This window comes from Solanum dulcamara, chromosome 2 (assembly GCF_947179165.1).
Source record: "Solanum dulcamara chromosome 2, daSolDulc1.2, whole genome shotgun sequence".
NCBI lineage: Eukaryota > Viridiplantae > Streptophyta > Magnoliopsida > Solanales > Solanaceae > Solanum > Solanum dulcamara.
The window spans coordinates 68,926,028-68,950,181 of NC_077238.1; the positions used below are offsets into that span (position 1 = coordinate 68,926,028).

At 38.6% G+C, this 24,154-nt stretch overlaps 1 protein-coding gene across 1 annotated transcript; it reads left to right on the forward strand.

The window, feature by feature from the left end:
- The first annotated feature begins 12,808 nt into the window (after window positions 1–12,808).
- Window positions 12,809–14,737, forward strand: LOC129880648 (acidic endochitinase). The gene is made up of 2 exons (XM_055954774.1): window positions 12,809–13,200; window positions 14,056–14,737. Exons 1-2 carry the CDS (start codon window positions 12,851–12,853, stop codon window positions 14,582–14,584), a joined length of 879 nt encoding a protein of 292 aa, XP_055810749.1. The 5' UTR covers window positions 12,809–12,850; the 3' UTR covers window positions 14,585–14,737.
- Window positions 14,738–24,154: the final 9,417 nt, after the last annotated feature.

Sequence of the window (24,154 nt, forward strand, 5' to 3'; positions counted from 1 at the left end):
AGGTAAATTCACCAATATAATGCCCAAGATAGAACTTATCAGAAGAAGCTTCATTCACCAGACTCAACTCACTGGAGGTGTCAACATTGCTCATTTCAATGCAAGACATATCTACATAGATTTGGCTAATGAGGAAGATCACATTTCAATTTGGAATAAACAAAAGATGTATATTGAAGGGCAGTTGATGAGACTTCAATTGTGGAATGGGTACTAATAACCAAGCAGAGGTGCAGGCAGCAACTATTGGCCCCACTTGGTGTATTCAACATGGACATAATAGAGTGATATTGGAAGTTGACTCTGAATTATTGACTAAGTGGCTGAAACAGGACCTTAAGCCACCTTGGAGTATTCACAGATATGTTACAAAGTTACAATCCCTGGTCCAACAATTGGAATTCTTTCAGTGCAAACATATATTCAGAGAAGCAAACCATCCTGCAGATACCTTATCAAAATACAGCCACATGTTCAATGATACACAACACTTCTACAACCTCCAGCAGCTACTACAGGAAACAAAAGGTTACATCAAGATGGACAAGCTAGGAATGGCAAGTTTCAGAAGGAAAACTCTGAAAAGAATCAAACTACCCTCTTGACTGATCTCATTCCCAATATGTAATAGACTATTTACCTGTATTTTGTTTTACTTCTTCTTATTCCACCTAGTTATTTCCTATTGTAAGGGGAGAGTCTCCCTTATTTATTGCTTCAGTAGAAATAATAACACAATGCTAGAAGTAAAAGATAGAGTAGGAGTGCCCTCTTGTGTGGAAGCCTTGTGCAGGTACTCTACACATCTGCACCCTCCAAGAACAAGAACCTCCACCTATCACAACACTCAAGAGCATACAGCAACAACAACCCAAACCAGCAACACAACATCACACACATGGATCCACACTCAACAGCCATCAAAAAGAAAGCTTAAGTTCCAATTATGTTTACTGTTGGGTGTCTCATTGTTCAGGTATCATGCAACTTTGAGTCATGTGGTGGTGTTGCAGCAGCTGAGCCTGGAATTCATGCATCACCTACCATCTACATACATACAACAACTCCACAACAGCACATGGAGAAACTACAGTACATCAACAGCAGGTGGAGGCTCATCCAACTCTAGGAGTTCCCTTCTTGTGGGTTTAAATTATGCAGGAACAATGGTTAAGGACCAACAACCCACCCTAGATCTGCATCAACTCAACAACATCAATTGCAAAAGCTCCATTACATCAGCAGAAGTGAATGCCACTAATCATCATCAGCAGCAACCTAACAGCAACAGCAAAAGCAGGATGCAACATGCCACAACTGGGAGCTTGCCTAACTCACCTGATGTAGGCCCTCTTTGGATTTACTCTAAGGGTTGCAGTAACACAAGATCCTGTTCTGGGACTCTTTTATATAGCAACTTCAGCCTGCATATTACCTCTATCAACAACAACATCCTCCAGCAGCAGTTCCACCATCATGTAATTCTCAGGGAACACCTATAAGTCATTTTGCAGAATTGTTTGTTTGTGGGTTTTTCTGTTTTTGTTTGTGGGTGCAGGTACTCCTTACCAATTGTCTTTACAGGTTCAAAGCACCTCAGCAGAAGAGAAGCTACAGCAGGGCATGCTAGGACCTCTCTTCAGCCTCCCATTCAAGCCAACCTCTTCCCTACAACATCTGTAACTAAGCTACAGCAGGGTATGATGTGCAGGGTGAGTTGCATCATGTGGACCTGTCCAAAGGCCTCCAAACTTTGCAGAATTGCAGCAAATAATATAGGGATAAGGCCCAAGAAGTTTCATCACAAAGGGACAATTGGAGACATTAGGCGAGCGACCTTGAAAAAGTCAGCTGCCTTAAGCCTAAAGAGGGTGCCTTTTTTCCAACTTGTGCAAAAAGCCTCCAAATCTTGCAGAACTAAAGAAAGGAATGTTTGGGTATATCTCAAGAAGTTTCAACTAAATCGGATAATTGGAGACGTTAGTCGAGCGACGTTGAAAATCCTAACAGACCCCAAAGCACTCTTGGAGGTCCTTTCCTTTTTGCTAGCTGGTGCAAGTTTTTTCTTGCCTTTGGTTGTTTGTTGTATTATTGCAGGTTGCTGGATTGATTCATCAACATGCACTGACAACAACTACATAGAATACATCACAGATACAACCATCAAAGCAAATAGAATCTCCAAGACCCCTGCACAAGGCCCAGCCTAGTTTTTCTGTCTGGTTGGCTATTTGTTTTTCTGTGATGGTTTTTGTGCAGGTACAACAACTGATGGGGAACCTTGGAAAATGAAAGGCATCAACATAGAGACTACAGCCTTCCAAGATAGGACCTCACCAACACATCAGCCCTACACCCATACATATTCCATCCCTGCAGCACCTGCAACAGATCCACTACTTCCCAAAACTCTTGAAACTCCTTGCTCCTTTAATTATTATGTGCAGGCACATAAAATACCTTCAAAGGAGCTACTCAATTCTCCTTTGGAGGAAACAAAAAGCTGCCTACAGGCTTGCAACAACCCCCACAACTATCACACTTGTTTGGTTCTTTGTTTGCTAGTTTGTGCAGGTAAACAAAGTCACAGACAAAGGGACATAACAGCCACAAGTGCAAGGGCCTCACCTACTCCCATAAACTCTCCATGCATACCTGTTATAGTCCTTCAACACCTGCAGCATCCCCCTTTCATCCAAGTCTTTTGGAACTCCTTGACTGTTTTCATTGAGAAGAAGACAAGAAGATGGAGCTCCAACAAACACAATGCTAATTATACAACAACCACCTGGAACTCTTTGCTTGTTGACTTGCTGATGTGCAGGCATATCAAACAGCAACAATGGAACCTTCCAAAGTGCAAGGCACCTTCAGTCAAACATTTAAGCCAGGGCTGCACCCTAGGAGCTCCTTCTTGGTTTATTTGTGGATGTGCAGGTACATCCCTGATCAGTCGACAACAATGGAACCATGCAAAGTTCAAGGCACACACTGATAGACTTCCGACCAGCTGTTCAAGTCAGGGATGCACCACATACAAAATGCATGTTACACCTACTCTGTCCCTCAGCTTCCTTAACAACAACCCCAAGGTTGCTAGCTGCTATGGCTCCATTTACATCATTTCCTTTCACCCCCCTTAGCTGCTATTGTTGTGTTGCATACTTCCTTGGGATCTACTTAGTACGACATGACTAAAACGGGTAAAGATGAAAAGAATTTTCCCACACCATGCGAGATAGAAGGTTCATATACTTGTTCTTCTTCAATTTAGCTATGTATGATACGTAGCATAGTTGAATAGGACTATGTAGGTTACTTTTTTGTTTTCTCATGGAAGGGGAGAGTCTCCCTCATTTATGTTTTCTTAGTTGATTTGTACCGGGAGGAGTCCTCTCATAGGTTTACTGCTTTCTAGTTATAGTTAGTCTCTTTTTTGTATCGGGGATGAGTTAGCCGACCTTAATAGGTTAGCCGACTTATGAAATACCATAGGATCGGAGGTAAGGTTTACGTCCCCCTCCTTGTATTTTTTACTTTATTTATTTATGTTAAGGCTTGGGGTGATGCTCAACCCCTGACTGTGCATGAGAGGTGGGAGCCTCGTGTAGGGTCTGTTCCCATAAAAAAAAAATTGTGGACTCCAACTTTCAAACCTGAGGAGGAAACACCAATTGTACCAGTTTCGGTCATATTACCAAAATTACCTTGGTATTGTTATAATAAAGAGTTTATAACCACTCTTTTAGCCCCAATTGGTAAAACCCTGTACCTGGATGCAGCATCACTAAAAAAAAATAAGAGGCAGTGTTGCAAAGGTGAGGATACAAATGGATATTACCAAGGAAAGACTCCCACATGTATGGATAGGATTTGATGATGAGGATCAGACTAAAGGCAGATGGCAGGCTATACAGTATAAAGGTATACCTGAGTATTGTACTTATTATAAGCATCAAGGGCATATAATGACAAGTTGTAATGTTAAGAGGAGAGAGGAAGAAAGAAAATTAACTGAAAAAGCAAGGAATACCAAGAAAGAAGCTGAAAATTAGGTAAGTCCCTTAACTACTTCACAACAGAATGAGATTAATATATCCTTAACTAATGTAGGTACAAAAGAAAACCAAGTTGGGATACATACACAACACCAAAATAAGAATAAAGACAAAGAGAAACAACAAGAATGGCAAATCCAGAAAATACCAAGATATAAGGAGCAGTAAAATAATGTGCAATCAAATCAGAACATAGCAAAAAATAATGCACAATATCAAAAAGGAAGCAATGAGTTTGAGAAACAAGCAAAACAATCAGGTATTGACCTCTCCCATCCCCACAAGCCCCCATTAATAATCTTGATACTGGCAATATGAACACACTAGAGGGTATGGACTGCAATAACTCAGATATTGACTTATCTCTCCCACAACCCCATGGTTCTCCCAATAATCTTTATATTGTGACTGTTGTGCCTGATGTAGTTTATGGAGGTGAGGATGGGAGAATATAGGAGGAAACTACTAACCTGCAGGAAGGGGTTACCAGGGGGAGGGAAAGTTCTATGGATAACCCTAGGAGGGACTTTAGAGCCCCTGCTACCACTGAGGAGACTATTACAACAGCAATTATGAAGGAAATGCAAAAGGCAAAGGTACTACAAAAAGAGGGCTGCTATACAATGGATAAGGAACCTCCTAATCTGAAGAGGCAAAATGAGAGTCTTCAATTTTACAATAATAAGACTACATTAGCCCTTAGTAAGAAGTAAAGGGAAGCTTTGAAGAAGAGACGTATCAAGGAAATGCAATTAGGACAGTAGAGTCTACATGATGTTCTAGTGGTGGAACAAACAGGCATCCATGGCACATCTTTGCAAATTCAGAAGGCAGATACTGAACTCAACAAAAGCAGTACTCCACAAGATCTAACAGATGAATACAGAGTGGTACATTCTGAGGATGAGGAAGATCCTGACCAATATGATGAGATTCAACAGGAAGATGATGAAACCAATACCCACTTAAATGCATTTGATTTGATCACAGATTCTATAAATCAGGAGAAAATAATGAAGGCTAATGAGAGGAATGATCTCTCACCAAAGAGTCATAAGGAAAAAAAGAAAAAGAAGAAGCAAGAGAGTACCACAAGTACAGACAATGTTGCTAGTAAAAGTAACATCAATACAAGGTCCAAATCTTTGAAACCTTGATGATGAATACAATTTGCTGGAATGCAAGGAGTATTAATACTCAAGGTGCCTTGGATAGACTTCAAAAACTCAAGGATTATCACACATTTTCTATGCTTACAATTCTTGAACCTTTTGCTGACCAATCACATCTCAATTATTACAAAAATCAACTGAGAATGGACAGTGCTATTCATAATCCTACTAACAAGATTTGGTTATTTTGGAATCAGGATGTGGATTGCCATATTATAGATCAAGATGAACAGCAGATCACTTGTGATATCAAATATGTAGCTATCCCTATTCCTCACATTATTACATTTGTTTATGCCAAGTGTAAAGATTATATGAGAAGAAGCTTCTGGGATAAAATGATGAAATATGTTGATATTGAGAAGCCCTGGTGCATTATTGGAGACTTTAATGTGATCACTGATATAGAAGAAAAGCTAGGAGGACTACCATACAACATGAATAAAAGTTTTGAGTTCATAAGTGTAATTGAAGCATGTGGCCTCACTGACCTGGGCTTCCATGGTCAAAAAACTTTACATGGTGCAATAATAGAGACATGGATGCAAGAATTTGGAAGAGGCTGGACAGAGCCATGGTAAATGATAAATGGTTGGAGTTGATGCCACTAACTACAGTGACTCGTCTTGCTTCTACAGGTTCAGATCACTTCCCTCTCTTACTTGAAAGTAAGGACACACAGAGTAATCCAACAAAATACTTCAAGTTCCTTAACTGCTGGGTGGAGAAGAAAACTTTCTTGGACACTATTAGAGCTTGTTGGAATAGACCTATGGAAGGCAATTCTATGAGACTTTTCCATTATAAGCTTAAGAGGGTCTCTAATACTCTTAGCAAGTGGTCAAAATAATAAAATGGAGACATACATACCACAGTCAAAGAGTTTGAAGAAAGAGTACAGAAAGTAGAAGATGCTATCATCCAAGATAATTCAGAAGAAAATAGAATCAAGCTGAATCAAGTGAATGCAGAGTATATCAGACAGTTGAAGATTGAGAACTCCATTCTGAAATAAAAAACTCAGTTGCGGTGGTTTAAGGATGGAGATGCAAACTCCAAATACTTTCATGCTATTATAAGGGGAAGGAGAAGAAGGTTATTCATTCATAAAATTACAGATGACCAAGAAAATACCATTCAAGGTGATCAGAACATAGCTAATGCTGCTTGTGATTACTTTGAGAATATCTTCACTGGAAAGAAGAGATGATCAATGAAGATATCCTAAAGTGCATCCCTAACAGCATCACAAATCAACAAAATCAAATTATCAATGCTATCCCTACTAAAGAGGAACTGAAAGAAGTTGTCTTCTCATTAAGTGAAGTGTCTGTTGCAGGTCCTGATGGAATCAATGGCAAGTTCTACCATACTTGCTGGGAAATCATCAGTGAGGACTTGCTAAAATTAGTGAAACAATTCTTCTGTGGTCAGTATATTCCCAAGTCCATCACTCATGCATGTTTGGTTCTACTCCCAAAAGTAGACCATCCTAATAAGTTATCAGACTTCAGGTCTATATCCCTTAGTAATTTCACTAATAAAGTCATTTCAAAAGTACTATGTCTCAGACTAGCTTCCATTTTACCTCAACTAATCTCTGAAAACCAGTCAGGTTTTGTTAAGGGAAGAAGCATAGCTGAAAACATTATGTTGGCACAGGAAATCATACATAGCATTAAAAAACCAAAGCTTGGAGATAATGTTGTGATCAAATTAGACATGGTCAAAGCCTATGACAGGGTGTCTTGGTCATTTATATGCCTAGTCATGAGAAGAATGGGATTTGGGGAAGTATTTATTGATATGGTTTGGAGGCTAATGACAAATAATTGGTATTCAGTTATTGTGAATAGAGGCAGGCATGGTTTCTTCCACTCTACAAGAGGTCTCAAACAGGGAGATCCATTATCTCCAGCCTTATTTATTTTAGGTGCTGAGGTACTCTCAAGACTACTCAATAATCTTCATCAACACTATTTGTATAAAGGCTTCCACATACAGAAGAAGTGTTCATTAATCAATCATCTAAGCTTTGCTGATGATATAATCATATTCACTTCAACATGTAAATATTCACTCAAGTTGATTATGAAGACATTGCAGATGTATGAGCAGATTTCAGGCCAGCTTATTAACATAGAAAAGATTCAATGTATGATTCCTCTGAATCCTCATCCTGACATTATTGAAAGAGTCAATTCTATCACTGCTATCAAGTCAACTCATGGCCCTATTACTTATTTGGGATGTCCTTATATATTGGAGGTCAAAGGATCATTTACTTTAATAGTATGGTATCCAAAGTTACTTCCAGAATCAAAGGATGGCAAACTAGAATATTGAGCTATGGGGAAAGAGCTACTCTTATTAAATCAGTGTTGCATTCCCTTTCAATTCATTTACTGTCTGCTATCATTCCCACTGTCACTACCCTCAAACAAATTCAGGCCTTTATAGCAAACTTCTTTTGGGGTTGGGACAAAGATAAGAGAAAATACCACTGGGCAGCTTGGGAGACTCTTAGCTATCCTGTTGATGAAGGGGGTATTAATATGAAAAATATATATGATGTGTGCTTAGCATTACAGTACAAACAGTGATGGATCTTCAGATCCAAAAAGACATTATGAGAAGACTTTTTGAAGGCCAAGTACTGCCAAAGGGCACATCCAGTGATCCAAAAATGGAACACAGGTCAGTCTCTTATGTGGAAGGACATGATGACTAACAAAAAGGATATAGAGCCTCATATACAGTGGTGGATTAAGTCTGGAACATGCAGTTTTTGGTGGGATGATTGGCTATGGGTTGGTCCATTAGCTTACCACAATGAATATCTCCCTAGATTGAATAATACTATTATATCAGATTTTATAGAGAATAGAGGATGGAATGAAGAGAAAGTAAGACACCAAGACCCTCCACAGCTTTTGAGCAAAATCCTCAACTTTCCCCTCAGCTACAATCCTGATATGCAAGATCAAGCCTACTGGAAGCCTTACTCTCATGGCAATTTCACTTGTGCATCAGCTTGGGATTTAGTAAGAAAGAAAAAGACAAGATCACTCACCAATAGCAACATTTGGCACAACAGCATTCCTATCAAGGTCTCCTTTTCGCAGTGGAGAGCTTTCAGACTTAAGCTACCCACCAATGACAGAATTGTAGCCTTTGGACAGGAGCCTGCTGCATGCTCTTATTGCTATAGGGCAGGTCTTGATGATATAGACCACATCCTTGTTTTAGTCTATTTTGCACAGCACATTTAGAAACACTTCTCAGGGTATTGGGGTATTCAGCACAACACCACTCCTCTAAAGAACCTTCTGATGAGGTGGTGGCTAATCAAAACCAACAATTAACTGCATAAGTTAGTACTGCAAGCTACCCCTATTTTTTGTGTTGGAATCTATGGAAGAATAGATGTGCATGTAAGTATGGAGGCAAGAAGTCTAATTCAGCTAGAGTCATCTTCTCCATTACCAAAGATATATATATATATATATATATATATATATGCTTATCTCTACTGTGTATCCATATATTGATTGGCCAAGTAATTGGGCAGATTTGGTTACTATGATTGAAAAAAACCAACATGAGATGAGAGTAACCAAAGTCTGCTGGAACAAACCACCCCCCACAATGGTCAAGCTCAACACAGATGGTAGTGCTCTTAATAATTCAGGGAAGATAGGGGCAGGGGGCATTCTTAGGGACCAAAATGGGGTGCTAATATATGCTTTTGCCTCTCCACTAGGCTTTGATTCTAATAACCAAGCTGAAGTGCAGGCAACACATATTGGTATTCTTTGGTGCCTACAACATGGCTACAGCAGGGTAGCCCTTGAAGTAGACTCTAAGCTACTGATCAAGTGGCTCAATCAAGAGATCAAACCTCCATGGAACATTCATACCCATATTACTGAGCTGCAGGTACTGGTTAGCAAGCTGAAAGTATTACATTGCAGACATATCTTTAGGGAAGCTAATTTCCCTACAGACACACTCTCAAAGGAAAGCCACATGAAAAACCATACACAACACTTCTACAACTTTCAGCAGCTTCCAAGAGACACCAAGGGATACTACAAAATGGACAAAACTGGAATGGCTAGCTTCAAGAGAACAAAAATGAAGAAGATCAAGCAACCACCTTGAAGGACATCACTAATTATGCTTTAGTGTTAGTTACCATTCAAGTAGATTTCTTCATATTTTGTATTCTCTTTTCTTTCCTTTTGAATATGCAGGTAGTTGCAGATTTGGAAAATATCAACCTTGAAAAAGTTAGCCTACTTAAGTTTCATCAATGTGGTATACCTCTATATATAGCCAAATATGCATCACCATGTACCTTCTATACATGACGCACTCGCATCTCATGGACAAAATCGGTATAAAAAGATTAAGAAGGACGAAGATGACATGAACGATCTCGATCCATAGAATTTGAAAGTTTCGTATACTTGCTCTTATTCAAGTTAGCTGTATTGAATGTAGCTTAGTTGAATAGGACTAGTGTAGGTTTCTTTCTCGTATTTACATGGAAGGGGAGAGTCTCCCTCATTTACGTTTTTCTTAGTCGCATTGTATCGAGAGGAGTCCTCTCATAGGCTTATCGCTTTTTCTAGCACCTTCTAGTATCGGGGATGAGTTGGCCGACCTTAGTAGGTTAGCCGACTTCAGAACCATCTTAAGTTTGGAGGTAAGGTTTATGTCCCCCTCCGTGTATTTTTATGTTTTTCTATTTATGATAAGGCTTGGGGGTGCTGCTCAACCCCTGACTGTGCACGAGAGGTGGGAGCCTCGTGTAGAATCTGTTCCCAAAAAAAAAACTAACCCAATAAAATAAGAAGATTGCATGCCCTTGGGATACGGTCTCATCAAGGTATGGTATAACACATGATTACAGAGTGATGTAACGGCAAATCAAAAATCCAAGTCATATAATATTATCAGCTATGTCTCAACCTAGATTTCACAATATGAGTCAATCTTTTCAAAATCAAAATAGCCAATACGGATAACATATTTGATGCAATAAATTATCCCTCAAGTAAAGTCTAAGAAAGTAGGTCAAAATCTACCTCGAATTTCAAGCAAACGTGCCACAAACCCTCAAAAAATTGCATTTCTTTTTTGAACAACCTCAAAATACTCTTTATCTATCAAAATAATAACTATATTAATAAATGAAAATAACAAAACTCATATAGCTATATAAAATTTTGGTTCAAATTTAAACATTGACTTCAAAATTGATTTACCCATTACATAAAAAAGCTTATGCTCCAAAAATCTGCAAAATCCGAGCACAAATCAAACCTCAAATCAACAAAAAACAATTTAAGAACTTAGAGCAAACCCCCCTAAAATTTTCAATATCAAAAAGCGAATTAAATCTTAAAATAAATTATAAATTAGAGGAAAAATACAATATATAGAGTTAGATTCTTACCCATGTGATTAAATCTCGAAATCCCTTCTGAAATCTGTCAAAATCAAGGTTCGAAGCTCCAAAATTGAGTTAGAAAGTGATTATACCATTTTGGAAAAATATGAGTCATTGTCAGTGCCTTGTTCGCAAATGCGGAGTCTACTCGCGATTGTGAGGCTTTGAACCGATCCACTGCTACACGAATGGGACCCATAATCGCAAACACGATCAACAAAATATGACACAATCTCGAATCCTTCTTCGCGAATGATCGCGGAGACTAATGGAGTTTACACCATGTGATTGTGACTCTCCTCCGCGATCATGATGAACAAAAGTGCTAGAACCAAAATCAACAAAGCCAAACTCAACCAAAATCTCAGAGTGGACCTCGAAATTCATCTGGAACTTTCAGAACACAAACCAATTGAGCAAATTGATCTTAAAGCACGTTACAGAACTGTTAGAATCGTCAGATCACCGGTCTGATGTCGTCTAGATCAAATATTAACCGTGGTCAAATCAAACTTTCTGAAAAGCTAGAAATCAACTCAATGGTCTAAATTACTTTAGAGCGCCTCTGAATTCATAAAAAACCTCTAACAAAATCATAAATCACCCTCAGCACATGGTGAAATCATCATAACCCAATTCTGACCTTGTTAACCCAATTTCTCTCATCCCGACAAGTCACAAATAGCTATAGAGAGCTATGGAAAAGGTCAAACATGAAAAAATTATTTTTAAAATCACAAAAACGATCATGAGGGTGGTTAAGAAGTATCATTCTTTAAATTTGTTCATATAATTTTGATCCCATATGGTTTTCATTATGCTAGTTTGTTACTTGATATTGTTATGCACCACACGCGAAGAATGGTAGGCATGCGTAGGAAAGTATCATAGGGAGGAAAGAAAGTTCAGACGGTCAAATGATCAGGGTGGATTAGGCCATTCAACGGAAATGAAATAAAAATTTGACAATGAAAATTTGACAAAGAAGATCATTTCACACTTGTTATTTAATATTTATCATCATTTAAGTAATTTTTATAAGAGTAGAATAACGTGACATAACTTGGTTAATATTATGTTGGGACGGGGCATAACATTGAACAAGTGCCGGTCATAAGTTATGTATCATCCCTCCAAAGTAGCACAAATTCTAAGAAATTGGAAGACTTTCTCATTTTCTGGCCTAGTCCAGATATATAATGGAGGCCAGTAATAGTTTTTATCAGGTCTATATAGTGAAGACACATGACTTTTAGTTCATTGGATGATTAACATAAAATTGACCTCAAGTCAACTACTTTTTTTGTCCCAACTAATATGATTTATTTTTCTTTTTAGTTAATTAAAAAAAATTAATTTAATAAAATAATTTATAATTACATAATACTTGTGACATATTTTAGACGATAAGTTTTAAAAAAAAAATCTCTTTTTTAAATTTCATACCACATTAAAGTACATCATATAAATTGAGACGAAATTTTTTTTACTGTGCAATACTTATAAGTCAACCCAAAAGACTAAAAATAGTAAAAGCACCATGTAAATTTCCACGAAATCACAAGTTGCAATGGACTATAACAAAAATGACCCCTTATTTTTCATAGTAGGTTCAAAATAGTATCTTAAGCATCAACCAATTTTGGTTCTTTTAAGTTTATCAAATAAGTGCTTTGGCTTTTCATCAATTATTTGTCAAACTCTGATTCTTAAGTTTAATCTAAATGGAGAAATACTAGAAATTTCTAAAAATCGCAATATAAAAATCTACATCAAATACAAAAACTCAGTAACACAATTTCACATCAAAAAGTACTTTAGATTCTATAATAGATCAAAAATAACATAAACTACAAAATCTAAACTTCCGAATTTGAATTCCTGCTGATTATTTTTTATTCTTACAGTTTTGATTAAATTTAACAATCAAAGTATGGTAAATATTTAATAGAGTATTCACTTTTCACAAACATAAAGAACCAAAACTGCTCAATTGATACTTAAAGGACTATTCTAAACATACTACCAAATATAAGGGACCATTATTATCATTTTCCTACACCACCTCCAACTATAAATAATAGGTATGCAACTCAACTTTGATATAACCTATCCAATTATTTAGAGTGTTAGCACCAACAAAAAAAAAGATTTTTAAAGTAATGGGTGTTAAATATGGTTTACTTTTCTCAGCATTAGTGCTACTTCTTCTAGCACTTAAATTAGAAGCAGGGGGGATTGTTATTTATTGGGGCCAAAATGGGAATGAAGGTACCTTAGCTAGTACTTGTGCATCAAGTAACTATGCAATTGTGAATATTGCATTCCTTGTAACTTTTGGGAATGGACAGAAACCAGTGTTGAACTTGGCTGGTCATTGTAATCCTAGTGTTGGTGGATGCACTAGATTGAGCAATGACATTAGAGCATGTCAAAGCAGAGGAATTAAAGTTATGCTCTCACTTGGTGGTGGTGTTGGAAGCTATTCTCTTTCTTCTGCTGATGATGCTAGGTAAGCTTTTTATTAGTACCATAGAGTTCATTAATTTAGTCTTTATATTGATTATTCCCTTTTTATTATCTGATAATCAATTGGATTTTTTTGTTTAATCATATGGTATTAGGAATAACTAGCTCATCTAAATTTAGAGGCAGAGGCAAGATTTAATATTTATCGATCAATACTTTAGTCTTTTTGAGCTACTAATTCTAAAAATAGGGTTTGAACTAGAATTATTAGATTCTGCTGAATTTGCTTCCTAAACTCTTATTCCATAGTTGTTTTGCATAGCGCCCATTAAGTGGAAAATGTTTCCTATCAAAATATCTTCATTCATTGACATACAAGGAAAACTCGTCCACATACGTGGATTATGGTATAGTGATAGAATTATTTCACTTTTAATCAGATGTCTCGAATTCGAGCTTTAAATATGGAGAAAGTTTTGTTGGTAGCGTTACCTCCCGAATGTTCCCTACAATATGCGATTTGAATTTAGTCGAAACTCCAATAGGGGCTTCGAACACAGGGTAGAAAACCAAAAAAAAAAACTAGTCCAAATATAGACCCTTTTGTATATGTTTTTGTCCGACACCCTTTCTTTTTAATATGTTCTAAAAAGAGTGATACTTAAATATATATTTGAAAAAAAATAACTTTAGACTTTTCATTTTATTTAGATGACACTCTTACAATTATAGAAATGTCCTAATAAATTTAAGACCACAAATTCTAAAGACATTTTTAGTAATGTCGAGAAAAATTCTTTCTTGAACTCCCTATACAATCAAATACCATCATATAAAATAAATAGACACTAAACTGTGTAACCAATTTCGAGCTAAGTATGTGTCAAATACCTTGCAGGAATGTAGCAAATTATTTATGGAACAATTATCTTGGAGGTCAATCAACTTCACGTCCACTAGGTGATGCAATTCTAGATGGAATTGATTTCGATATAGAAAAAGGGACAACACAACACTGGGATGAACTAGCAAGAGCTCTCTCAGGATTTAGCCAACAAAGGAAAGTATACTTAAGTGCAGCTCCACAATGTCCATTCCCAGATTCATTTTTAAATGGGGCACTCTCCACTGGCCTATTTGACTATGTTTGGGTTCAATTCTACAATAACCCCCCGTGTCAATACTCTGGTGGGAGCGCGGTAAATCTCAAAAATTATTGGAATAAATGGACCACGATTCAAGCTGGAAAGATTTTTCTAGGATTGCCTGCAGCTCCAAGAGCTGCTGGAAGTGGTTTTATACCATCTAATGTGCTTGTTTCTCAGGTTTTACCAGCAATTAGAGGTTCACCAAAGTATGGGGGTGTTATGCTTTGGTCTAAATTTTTTGATAATGGTTATAGCTCTGCTATAAAGCCTAGCGTCTGAGATATATGCCCATATAGTTGGCTATCTTGTATTAATTCATGTCATGAATAATGTTATGTTCACATAACTCATAAAGTATATTGAGTAATGAGGCTTTCAAAGTTCTCCTGTTGTAATTTGTGTGTTCAATTTACAAGATTGTGTTATTACTTATGTGTATATGTGTCATGTCAAGCTTTCCCTTTCAGAATGGATACCTAAAAAAATTCACTTATGAAAATTGACATGGAACAATACTAGAAGGTAAGTAAGGTTTGCATACATTCTACCTTCTCCAAACCACACTGTAAGTGTTGAAATTTTACTGAATTAAAATCGTAAATTAATTTGGATTATATTAAATTCAAGAAAATAGTCTAAGTAATGTGACAATCCAAGTCAAATAAATGAACCACTAAAATCATACCTCGTATCAAAGTTATGTAGCATTTCAAGTTAAATTAAATGAGACAAGAATCATGTCACGTGTCAAAGCAATATGGCAATCCAAGTCAAATAAATGACCAACTGAAGGACTTCATCACATGGGCCATCGACGATAAAACTGAGTCATCATCCAAATCTTATCTCGCGTATACCAAGCCATACACGCAAAGAATTGATAACTTGAAGATGTGTACTGGCTACCAACCTCCTAAGTTACAATAATTCAATGGCAAAGGAAATCCTAAACAATATATAGCACACTTTATCGAGACATGCAATAATGCTGAAACTTATGATGATTATCTCGTCAAGCAATTCGTTCGATTTCTCAAAGAAAATGCTTTGATTGGTACACAGATCTTGAGACTGGTTATATAGATAGTTGGGAGTAGCTAGAGCAAGAATTCCTCAACCATTTTTATAGCAGGAGGAACTTACAAAAGTTTGGCAATGTAAAGATGAGTCAGTTCTTGACTTTATCAATCGATGGAGGAACCTTAGCCTCAACTGGAAAGATCGCCTAAGTGAAACTTCTAGCATTGAAATGTGCATTCAAGGCATGAATTGGGATCTTCGCTATATCTTGCAAGGATTAAAATCGAATACATTTGAAGAATTGGCAACCCTTGCACAAGATATGGAATTGAGCATGACTATAAGCGGAGATCAATGATCGACTATCTATGATCCTCACAAAGATGAAGTCACAAAAGAACTCTACTATGGGGGCAAATTTGCATCTGAAGATGAAATTGAAGAATCCATGTATTTTACAATGCTCCTCATCACACGAGCCTGAAATGCATGTAAAATGCTCCTATCACACGAGCCTAAACTGCATATAAAATGCTCCTTGACACACAAGCCTGTCACAAAATTCTTCAAATTTGAGTTAAATCTCCAAGTTGCAAAGCTTATCAAATTACGGGCTGAATTTTCAAATAGTAAAACTCTTCAAATTCGAGCTAAATGTTCAAGTCAGAAAGAAAGCTCACCAAAAGTACGAGCTAAATTTTCAAATCTTGCAATCATGAAGCCCCTCAAATTTGAGCTAAATCTTCAAGTCTCAAAGTTCCTCATATTACGAGCCACTTTTTCATGTTTTAAATGCTCATCACATTCGAGTTAAATCTTCAAATGGGAAGCTCCTCAAATTTGAGCTAAACTTTCAAGTCAAAATTCTCCTTGACACACGAGCCTAAATTGTATGCCATGAAGCTTTTAAAATTTGAGTTAAATCTCCAAGTCACAAAGCTCAGCAAATTATAAGCCAAATTTTTAAATCTCAAAGCTCTTCAAATTCGAGCTAAATCTTGCAATCATGAAGCCCCTCAAATTCGAGTTGAATCTCCAAGTCATAAATCTCATCAATTTATGAGCCAATATTTCAAATCACATAGCTCTTTGTCACAACCTGACCCGCCGTGACTGACACACACAATGACCCTCTAGTGGGAGAACCACTTTTATAGCCCAACTTATCAAACTTAAGAGATAACAATTAAAGACTTGCGAAAGCAGGAATAAAACCAGATATAATATTGAGTCCCCATAAACTCAGCCAACAGTTTTTAATAACAAACGAAGTGCGGAAACATCCTAGGAACTGAAATTCGTTAGTACCAAAACTCTAACCAAACGTCAATGTAAGAAAAGAAAATGGTAACACTCCCAAAAGAAGTCAAAGTACTAAAACAATATCTAAACATCTGAGTCCCCAAAAAAGGACTGAGACTAATGAGAAAGTCCATGGCAGCATGACAGAATAGCTCACCCTTGGACTTTGAACAAGCTTTTAATCGTCTAACTGAGGTCTCTCCGCAATTGGATGAATATGTCATGTGCTCAACAAAAGGCAGAGCAAGAGTTGTATCAGTACACAAAAATAATGGTGTACTGGTAGGATCACTTGGTTAGCCAGTAAGCGGATCATACACAAGTAAATTTCATACAATAGGCATATACATATACAGAATAAGTCAACTAATCTTAAGTTCAACTATATTCAATAATATCACAACTTAATATCATCCACATGCTATAATTTCACACAAGGGTCCTCTCAAGGGACCTATAAATAATCAACTTTGTGTCAAAATGTGACACAGGGTCTAAATATGTGTCGAAATGTGACACTCGATTCAATTATGTTTTGAAACGTGACATCCGATCCAAACATACTACATTCACAAATACATTCAGTATATACAGCATTATACCACCAAGAACAGGTTCATCACAAAAACAGACCAGCAAGTGATCATTTCACACATAATCTAGCATGTTTTCCTACTCATATGCACATCATAAAGCAATTTAACAGGTATATGAAACACATATGGGAAACTGATTATCACCTACCTCAAATTCAAGCTTCAACAACTTTACATGCAAGAGTCTTCCCTTTTTAGGTTCGTTCTTCTCGTTCTTGCTCTAGAAAAGAGTAAATACATATAAAAGATCAACACGCTGGCCTAACTATCATGAAATAAACACAATTCACAGCCTAGGCCAACTCATGATCCTAACCCACCCTAGGGCTATTTTCCACCATTAGTTTTTCAGTTCAAACCCTCCCTCAATAATTACCAACCATAATTTCTAGGTTCTAGGAATCAAAAGATGAATTTAGAGAGTAAAATCCTTAACTTAAGGGTGGAAATCCATGGAAAATTGACAGAATTCTCCCTAGGTCACTTCTTAAAGTCTTAGAAACTAATTTTGCAGAAAAAGACCATTTCTGGACTTTGTCACGACTTAAGTCACGATTGCTCCGCTCTGGCGGAAACCATACCGCTCTAGTGGCCCTGCTATAGCATGAATAATCCTGCTCTGGCGGGATATCCGAAAACAATGAGCTCGAAATTTATATTTCAAGCTCATATTTCACAACACACCCCCTTCCAAGGACATATTAAAATATACCCTTCAGGCCAACTTTGATTTTGGGATTTTACTCGCCTGAATGTAATTCTGCGAAGTCGTAAATGCTCCCCATCGTCTTGGCTATCATTCTATCCAATCAAAATAGAGATTTGACCTCCCATCATTCACGTGATCACCCTAGACTTTACTTGACTCAGAATTCATCCAAGTCTGGCCTAGGTTAAAAAAAATTGAAATAACTATCCAAATTTTTTTGGCCCAAAATCCTTACCCATTGGCCTATTACTAACAATGGGGACAGGTCATTTCATTAGAAAATAATTTACCCATCACTCGTCCTCGAGTGACTAACTAGGGAAAACAGGCTAAAGTAAAGATAGAGTAATATATTTTTTGTCGAACAGTTAAGGATATTTGTCTCGCATGTCTTTCTTAGTCTCCCAAGTAGCTTCCTCTATCAAATGATATTTCCATTGCACTTTAACCATGTTGATCTCTTTAGTTCTCAACTTCCATACATTACGATTAAGAATTGCAATGGGCTCCTCCTCATACTGGAGTTCCTTGTCTAATAACACCGAGTCCCATTTAATGATGTAGTCCCCATCTCCATGGTATTTTTTCAGCATGGACACATAGAACACCAGGTATACCACAGAAAAGCTAGGTTGTAAGGCCAATTTATACGCCATTGGCCCTACACAGTCAAGAATTTTAGAAGGGCTAATATAGCGAGAGCTGAGTTTTCCCTTCTTGCCAAAGCTCATTACCCCTTTAATGGGTGACACTTTTAGAAGTACTTGCTCACCAACCTCGAATGTCATATCCCTTACCATTCGGTCAGCCTACTCCTTCTAACGACTTTGAGCCATTAGAAGCTTAGCTTGGATACTTCTTACCTTACACTGAGCATCCCTCACTAAGTCAACCTCCAATGGCTCCACTTCCCCAGCTTTAAACCACTCTATGGGAGACCTATATCCCCTCCCATATAAGGCTTCGAATGGTGTCATATCAATATTAGAGTGGTAGCTATTATTGTTGGAAAACTCATACAAGAGCAAGAAGTTGTCCCAATGTCCCCCAAAGTCTATAACACACTCCCTCAACATATCTTCCAGCACCTGGATAGTCCTTTCCGACTGCCCATTTGACTGTGGATGGAAAGCCGTGATAAAATTAGTTGAGTGCCCAACTCTTCATGCAACTTCCCCCAAAATTTGGAAGTGAACTATATACCACGGTCTTAAATGATAGAAAGGGGCACCCTGTGCAACCTTACTCTTTCACATAAATCCTGGTCAACTGTTATGCATTGTAGTCCACTCTAACCGGAATAAAGTGTTCTAACTTTGTTAACCTGTCAACCACCACTCAAATGGAATCAAACTTTCCCAAGGTCTTGGAAAGTCCCACCATGAAATCCATGGCTATTCTCTCTCATTTCCATTTGGGAATGGGCATTCTTTGAAGCAAATCTGCAGGTCTTTGGTGCTCATATTTCACCTGTTGGCAGTTCTGATACTTGGCTACATATTCAGCTATGTCTTTCTTTATACCAGGCCACCAATACAACCGCTTCAAGTCTTGATATATCTTAGTCACTCTCAGGTGAATAGAGTATCATGAACCATGAGATTCAGACAGAATCTTCTGAATTAGCCCATCTACCCGAGAACACAAATCCTTCCCCTAAAGTGAAGCACCCCACATGCATCAAGTGTTGAGTCTTAAGCCTTGCCCATCACTTTTGCTCTAATTTCATTTAAGTCAATACGTCCAAACTGTTTGGTCTTGATCTCTTCTATAAAAGTAGGCCTTAGATCAACTCTGAGCACTATCTCACCTTTCTCTGAAATGCCTAGCCTTATAAACCTGGCCTCTAAGGCCTGAATATCTCTGGATTTTCAGTGCAAACACTATCGCTGCCAACTCCAAGTCATGAGTCGGGTAGTTCCTCTCACGTACCTTCCATTGCCGTGAAGCATATGCTACAACATTCTTATCCTGCATTAACACAGCACCCAAATCGGAATGTGAAGCATCACAATAAATAATAAAGTCTTTACCTTCGGTCGGCAGGGTCAAAATTGGTGTTGTGGTCAGAAGAGTCTTGAGCTTTTAAAAGCTCTCTTCACATTTGTCAGTCCACTCGAATGGCACCTCCTTTTTAGTCAGTCTGGTCAAGTGAGTAGCAATAGAAGAAAAGTTTTTCACGAATCAGCGATAATAACTGGCCAGTCCCACAAAACTTTTAACTTCGGTCACGGAACTAGGCCTAACCCAGTTCTTAACTGCCTCAATCTTTTGTGGGTCCACCATTACCCCTTCTTTGGAAACAACATGGCCTAAAAAGGCAACTGAAGGCAGTCAAAATTCACACTTAGACAATTTTGCATACAACTTTTGTCTTCCTAAAATACCTAAAACAATTTGAAGATGATCTGCATGTTCCTATTGACTCTTTGAATATACCAATATATTATCTATAAACACTATCATAAATGATTCCAGGAACGGCTTGAACACCTCATTCATCAAACTCATGAAGGTTGTAGGTACATTGGTCAACCCAAAGGACATCACCAAAAATTCATAATGCCCGTACCTGGTTTTAAAAGTTCTTTTAGGCACATCCCCAAGCCTAATTTTTATCTGATGATACCCAGACCTGAGATCGATCTTAGAGAAGACTAAGCACCTTGCAACTGATCAAAAAGGTCATTAATATGAGGCAAAGGGTATTCATTTCTGATGATAACATTATTAAGTTGTCGGTAGTCGATGTACATTCTCTTACTACCATCTTTTTTCTTGACAAACAACACCGGAGCACCCAAAGAGAAAGCACTAAAATGAATGAACCCCTTGTCAAGAAGCTCCTAAATCTGATACTTAAGCTCTATTAATTATGTCGGAGCTATACGTAGGGAGGAATGAAAATTGGATGAGTACCCTGCTCTAAGTCAATGCAGAAATCTATATCTCGGTCAGGAGGCATATCAGGCAAGTCTGAAGGGAAAACCTCCTAAAATTCACATACTACAGGAATAGACTCAATAGTAGGAGACTCTACCTCCACATTTCGAATGTGGTCCAAGTAAGTCAAACAACCCCATCCCACCATTTTTCTAGCCTGGAGAAAGAATATGACCTTAGATGGCTTAGGCTTGTACAACCTTTCCTATTCTAACCTTTCCCTCTCTAGGATCTCTAGAGCCACAGTTTTTGCATTGCAATTAAGTACAATAAAGTAAGAGGACAACCAAGTCATGCCTAAGATCACATCAAAATTTGTCATGTCTAAGATCACTAAGTCAACTCAAGTCTGGTATCCCATAAACACATTAGAACAAGTATGATACACATGAGTGACTATGACTGACTCTGCAACAGGGGTAGAAATATATACAGGGGCATCCAATATATCATACAGTGCATTAAATCCAAAGGCATATTTTACAGACACATAGAAATAAGTAAAACCCTAATCAAATAAAATAATATCAATCCGGTCATAGAAAAGAATAGTACATGTGATAACTATGTCAGATGCCTCTGCCTCGGTCTTAATCAGGAATGCATAAAACTGAGCACGATCATTCTGAAGGGCTACCTCCCTGCCTGGATGGGCTGCTCCTCGACCTACACTACCATTACCTCGGCCTCTATGGCCTCTCAGATTTCCTTCTCACCCATCATGTGGACGTCATCTGCCATTGCTCCCCCTAGCTGCTAGCACCACTACTCTGGCTTGTTGGGTCCTAAAACTGTCCCGCGGGGGTGTGGACACTCCCTCCGTATATTTCTCGGCTCTCTACAATTAAAATAGTCATGATCAAATAATGGGTGGCTACTTGGGAACGATGCTCCCTGACCCTCATGGGCCTGATACTATCATGGAGTACCTGAAAAACTGCCAGTAGAAGCAGGCAGTACTGAATAAATTGACGGAGCAGCAATTACCGGCCTGCCTGGCCCTCTAGAATAGGATCCCTAGAGGTTATCTGCACTCTTGGGCTTCTTAGACAAAGCTTTGGCTTGCCCATCTTTCCTCACACCTTCAACCTTCTTAACAAAGCCTGTGGCTTCGTTGAAACTCCTGCCCGATGAAATCATATAGACAAAAAGTACCTACAACTCAAGGTTCAACCCCTTCACGAATAAACTGATCCTCTCCTCCTCTATAGTGACCAATTGAGTAGGTACCTAGACAATGCATGAAACTTGGCTTCATAAGCAGACACTGATAACCCTCCCTGCTCAATAGCCATAAACTCATCCTTCTTTTGTCCATCAAAGTACAAGGCACATAATTTTTTAGGAACAAAGCATGAAACTGAACCCAAGTGAGTGGGGGAAACACAGGCCAATGACACTCCACATAAGCCCTCCACCACTTCTTGGCCTCACCCTGCAGCTGAAAAGTCACAAACTCTACTTCATGCTTATGCACTATACCTAGATTGTGCAACCTCTCATAGCAATCAAGAATAAAATCATAGGCATTTTTATTTTCAGTACCATGGAAAATTGGGGGTTTGAGCTTGAGGAACTTAGTGAGCATGTCATGCTTAGTATCGATCATCACAGGACCATTAGTGGTCGGAAAAAGGCATCAGTGTCTACCACCTCACCTACTAGCGGAGCTGCAGCAACAAACGGATGAACAACAGGAGATGGTGTTGTAGGCATGGTGGGAATGGCTCCAGTTCTGACCAATCCACACAAGAATGCCATGATCTGTTAAGATAATATGGGGTTCGGAGGGGGAATACCAGCAGCCCCAATCTGGGTGTCTTCCTCTTGCTCAGCATGCTCTTCCTCTTCTCCAACTCCTTCTTCTCCCTCTTACTCATTTTGGGGAGCAGGAGGGGCCTCATCTACTAGCACCTCCTCAATAGGAACTTCCACTTTGGTAGGTGCTACACTCTTTCTGCCCTTGCCTCTCCTACCTCTCCCTCTACCACGTCCTCGAATGCTTGGCTCTTCTTCTGGATCCACTAGAGCTATAGGCCTGACACTGTTATAGCGAGTATTGACCATCTGCAGATAAGAGAGTGAAAGAAATTAGATACCAATTTGGATCACCAGATAACACCCCGAAGGCGAGCCTCCATTTCATCCATCCTTCCCTAATACGGTGTGTGATATCCTCGTCGATCTCTCCGCTGTCTTGCATGATAGAACCAAGGTACTTAAAACTACTTCTCTTTTGGATGGCTTGGTCCCCGAGCCTAACTTCTGCGCCAACCTCTTGAGGTGTCTCACTGAACTTGCACTCTAGGTACTTTGTCTTGGTCCTACTCAGCTTAAACCCCTTAGACTCCAAGGTGCGTCTCCAATCTTCCAGCTTAGCGTTAACTCCGCTACGAGTCTCATCGATGAGGACTATGTCGTCCGCAAAAAGCATACACCATGGCATCTCACCTTGAATTTGTCGTGTCAATCCATCCATCACCAAGGCAAATAGGAACGGGCTAAGAGCTGATCCTTGATGCAACCCCATCATAACTGGGAAGTGTTCTGAGTCCCCTCCTACTGTCCTTACCCTGGTTTTGGCACCCTCGTACATGTCCTTGATCACCTTTATGTACGCTACAGGTACACCTTTAGCCTCCAAACATCTCCATAGTATCTCTCGTGGGACTTTATCGTAAGCCTTTTCCAAGTCGATGAATACCATATGCAAGTCTCTCTTCCTCTCCCTATATTGCTCCATTAGTCTCCTCATAAGGTGGATGGCTTCTGTAGTTGAGCGTCCCGGCATAAATCCGAACTGGTTCTCTGAAATAGACACGCCTCTCCTCACCCTCATCTCTACCACTCTTTCCCACACTTTCATAGTATGGCTTAGAAGCTTAATACCTCTATAGTTGTCACAGCTCTGGCTATCCCCTTTGTTTTTGTAAAGCGGGATCATGATGCTCGATCTCCATTCTACGGGCATCATTGTCGTCGTAAAGATGACATTAAATAACCTAGTTAGCCATTCCAAACCTACCGAGCCCGCACTCTTCCAAAATTCTCCAGGGATCTCGTCAGGTCCGATCGTTCTTCCCCAACGCATCCTACGAACAGCATCCTTAACCTCATCGACCGTAATACTCCTACAACCCCCAAAATCGTGACTCCTTCCTGTATGTTCCAAATCTCCCAACACAATTTCTCTGTCCCCTTTGTCATTCAAAAGTTTATAGAAGTATGACTGCCATCTTTGTTTGATAAGGGTCTCCTCTACCAATACTTTTCCGTCTT

Excerpts from the sequence above, each read along its gene's own strand:
- LOC129880648 (XM_055954774.1), top strand. The coding sequence starts at position 12,851 with ATGGGTGTTAAATATGGTTTACTTTTCTCAGCATTAGTGCTACTTCTT. Across the intron at positions 13,201-14,055 it reads TCTTCTGCTGATGATGCTAG|GAATGTAGCAAATTATTTAT; the intron begins GTAAGCTTTTTA and ends AATACCTTGCAG.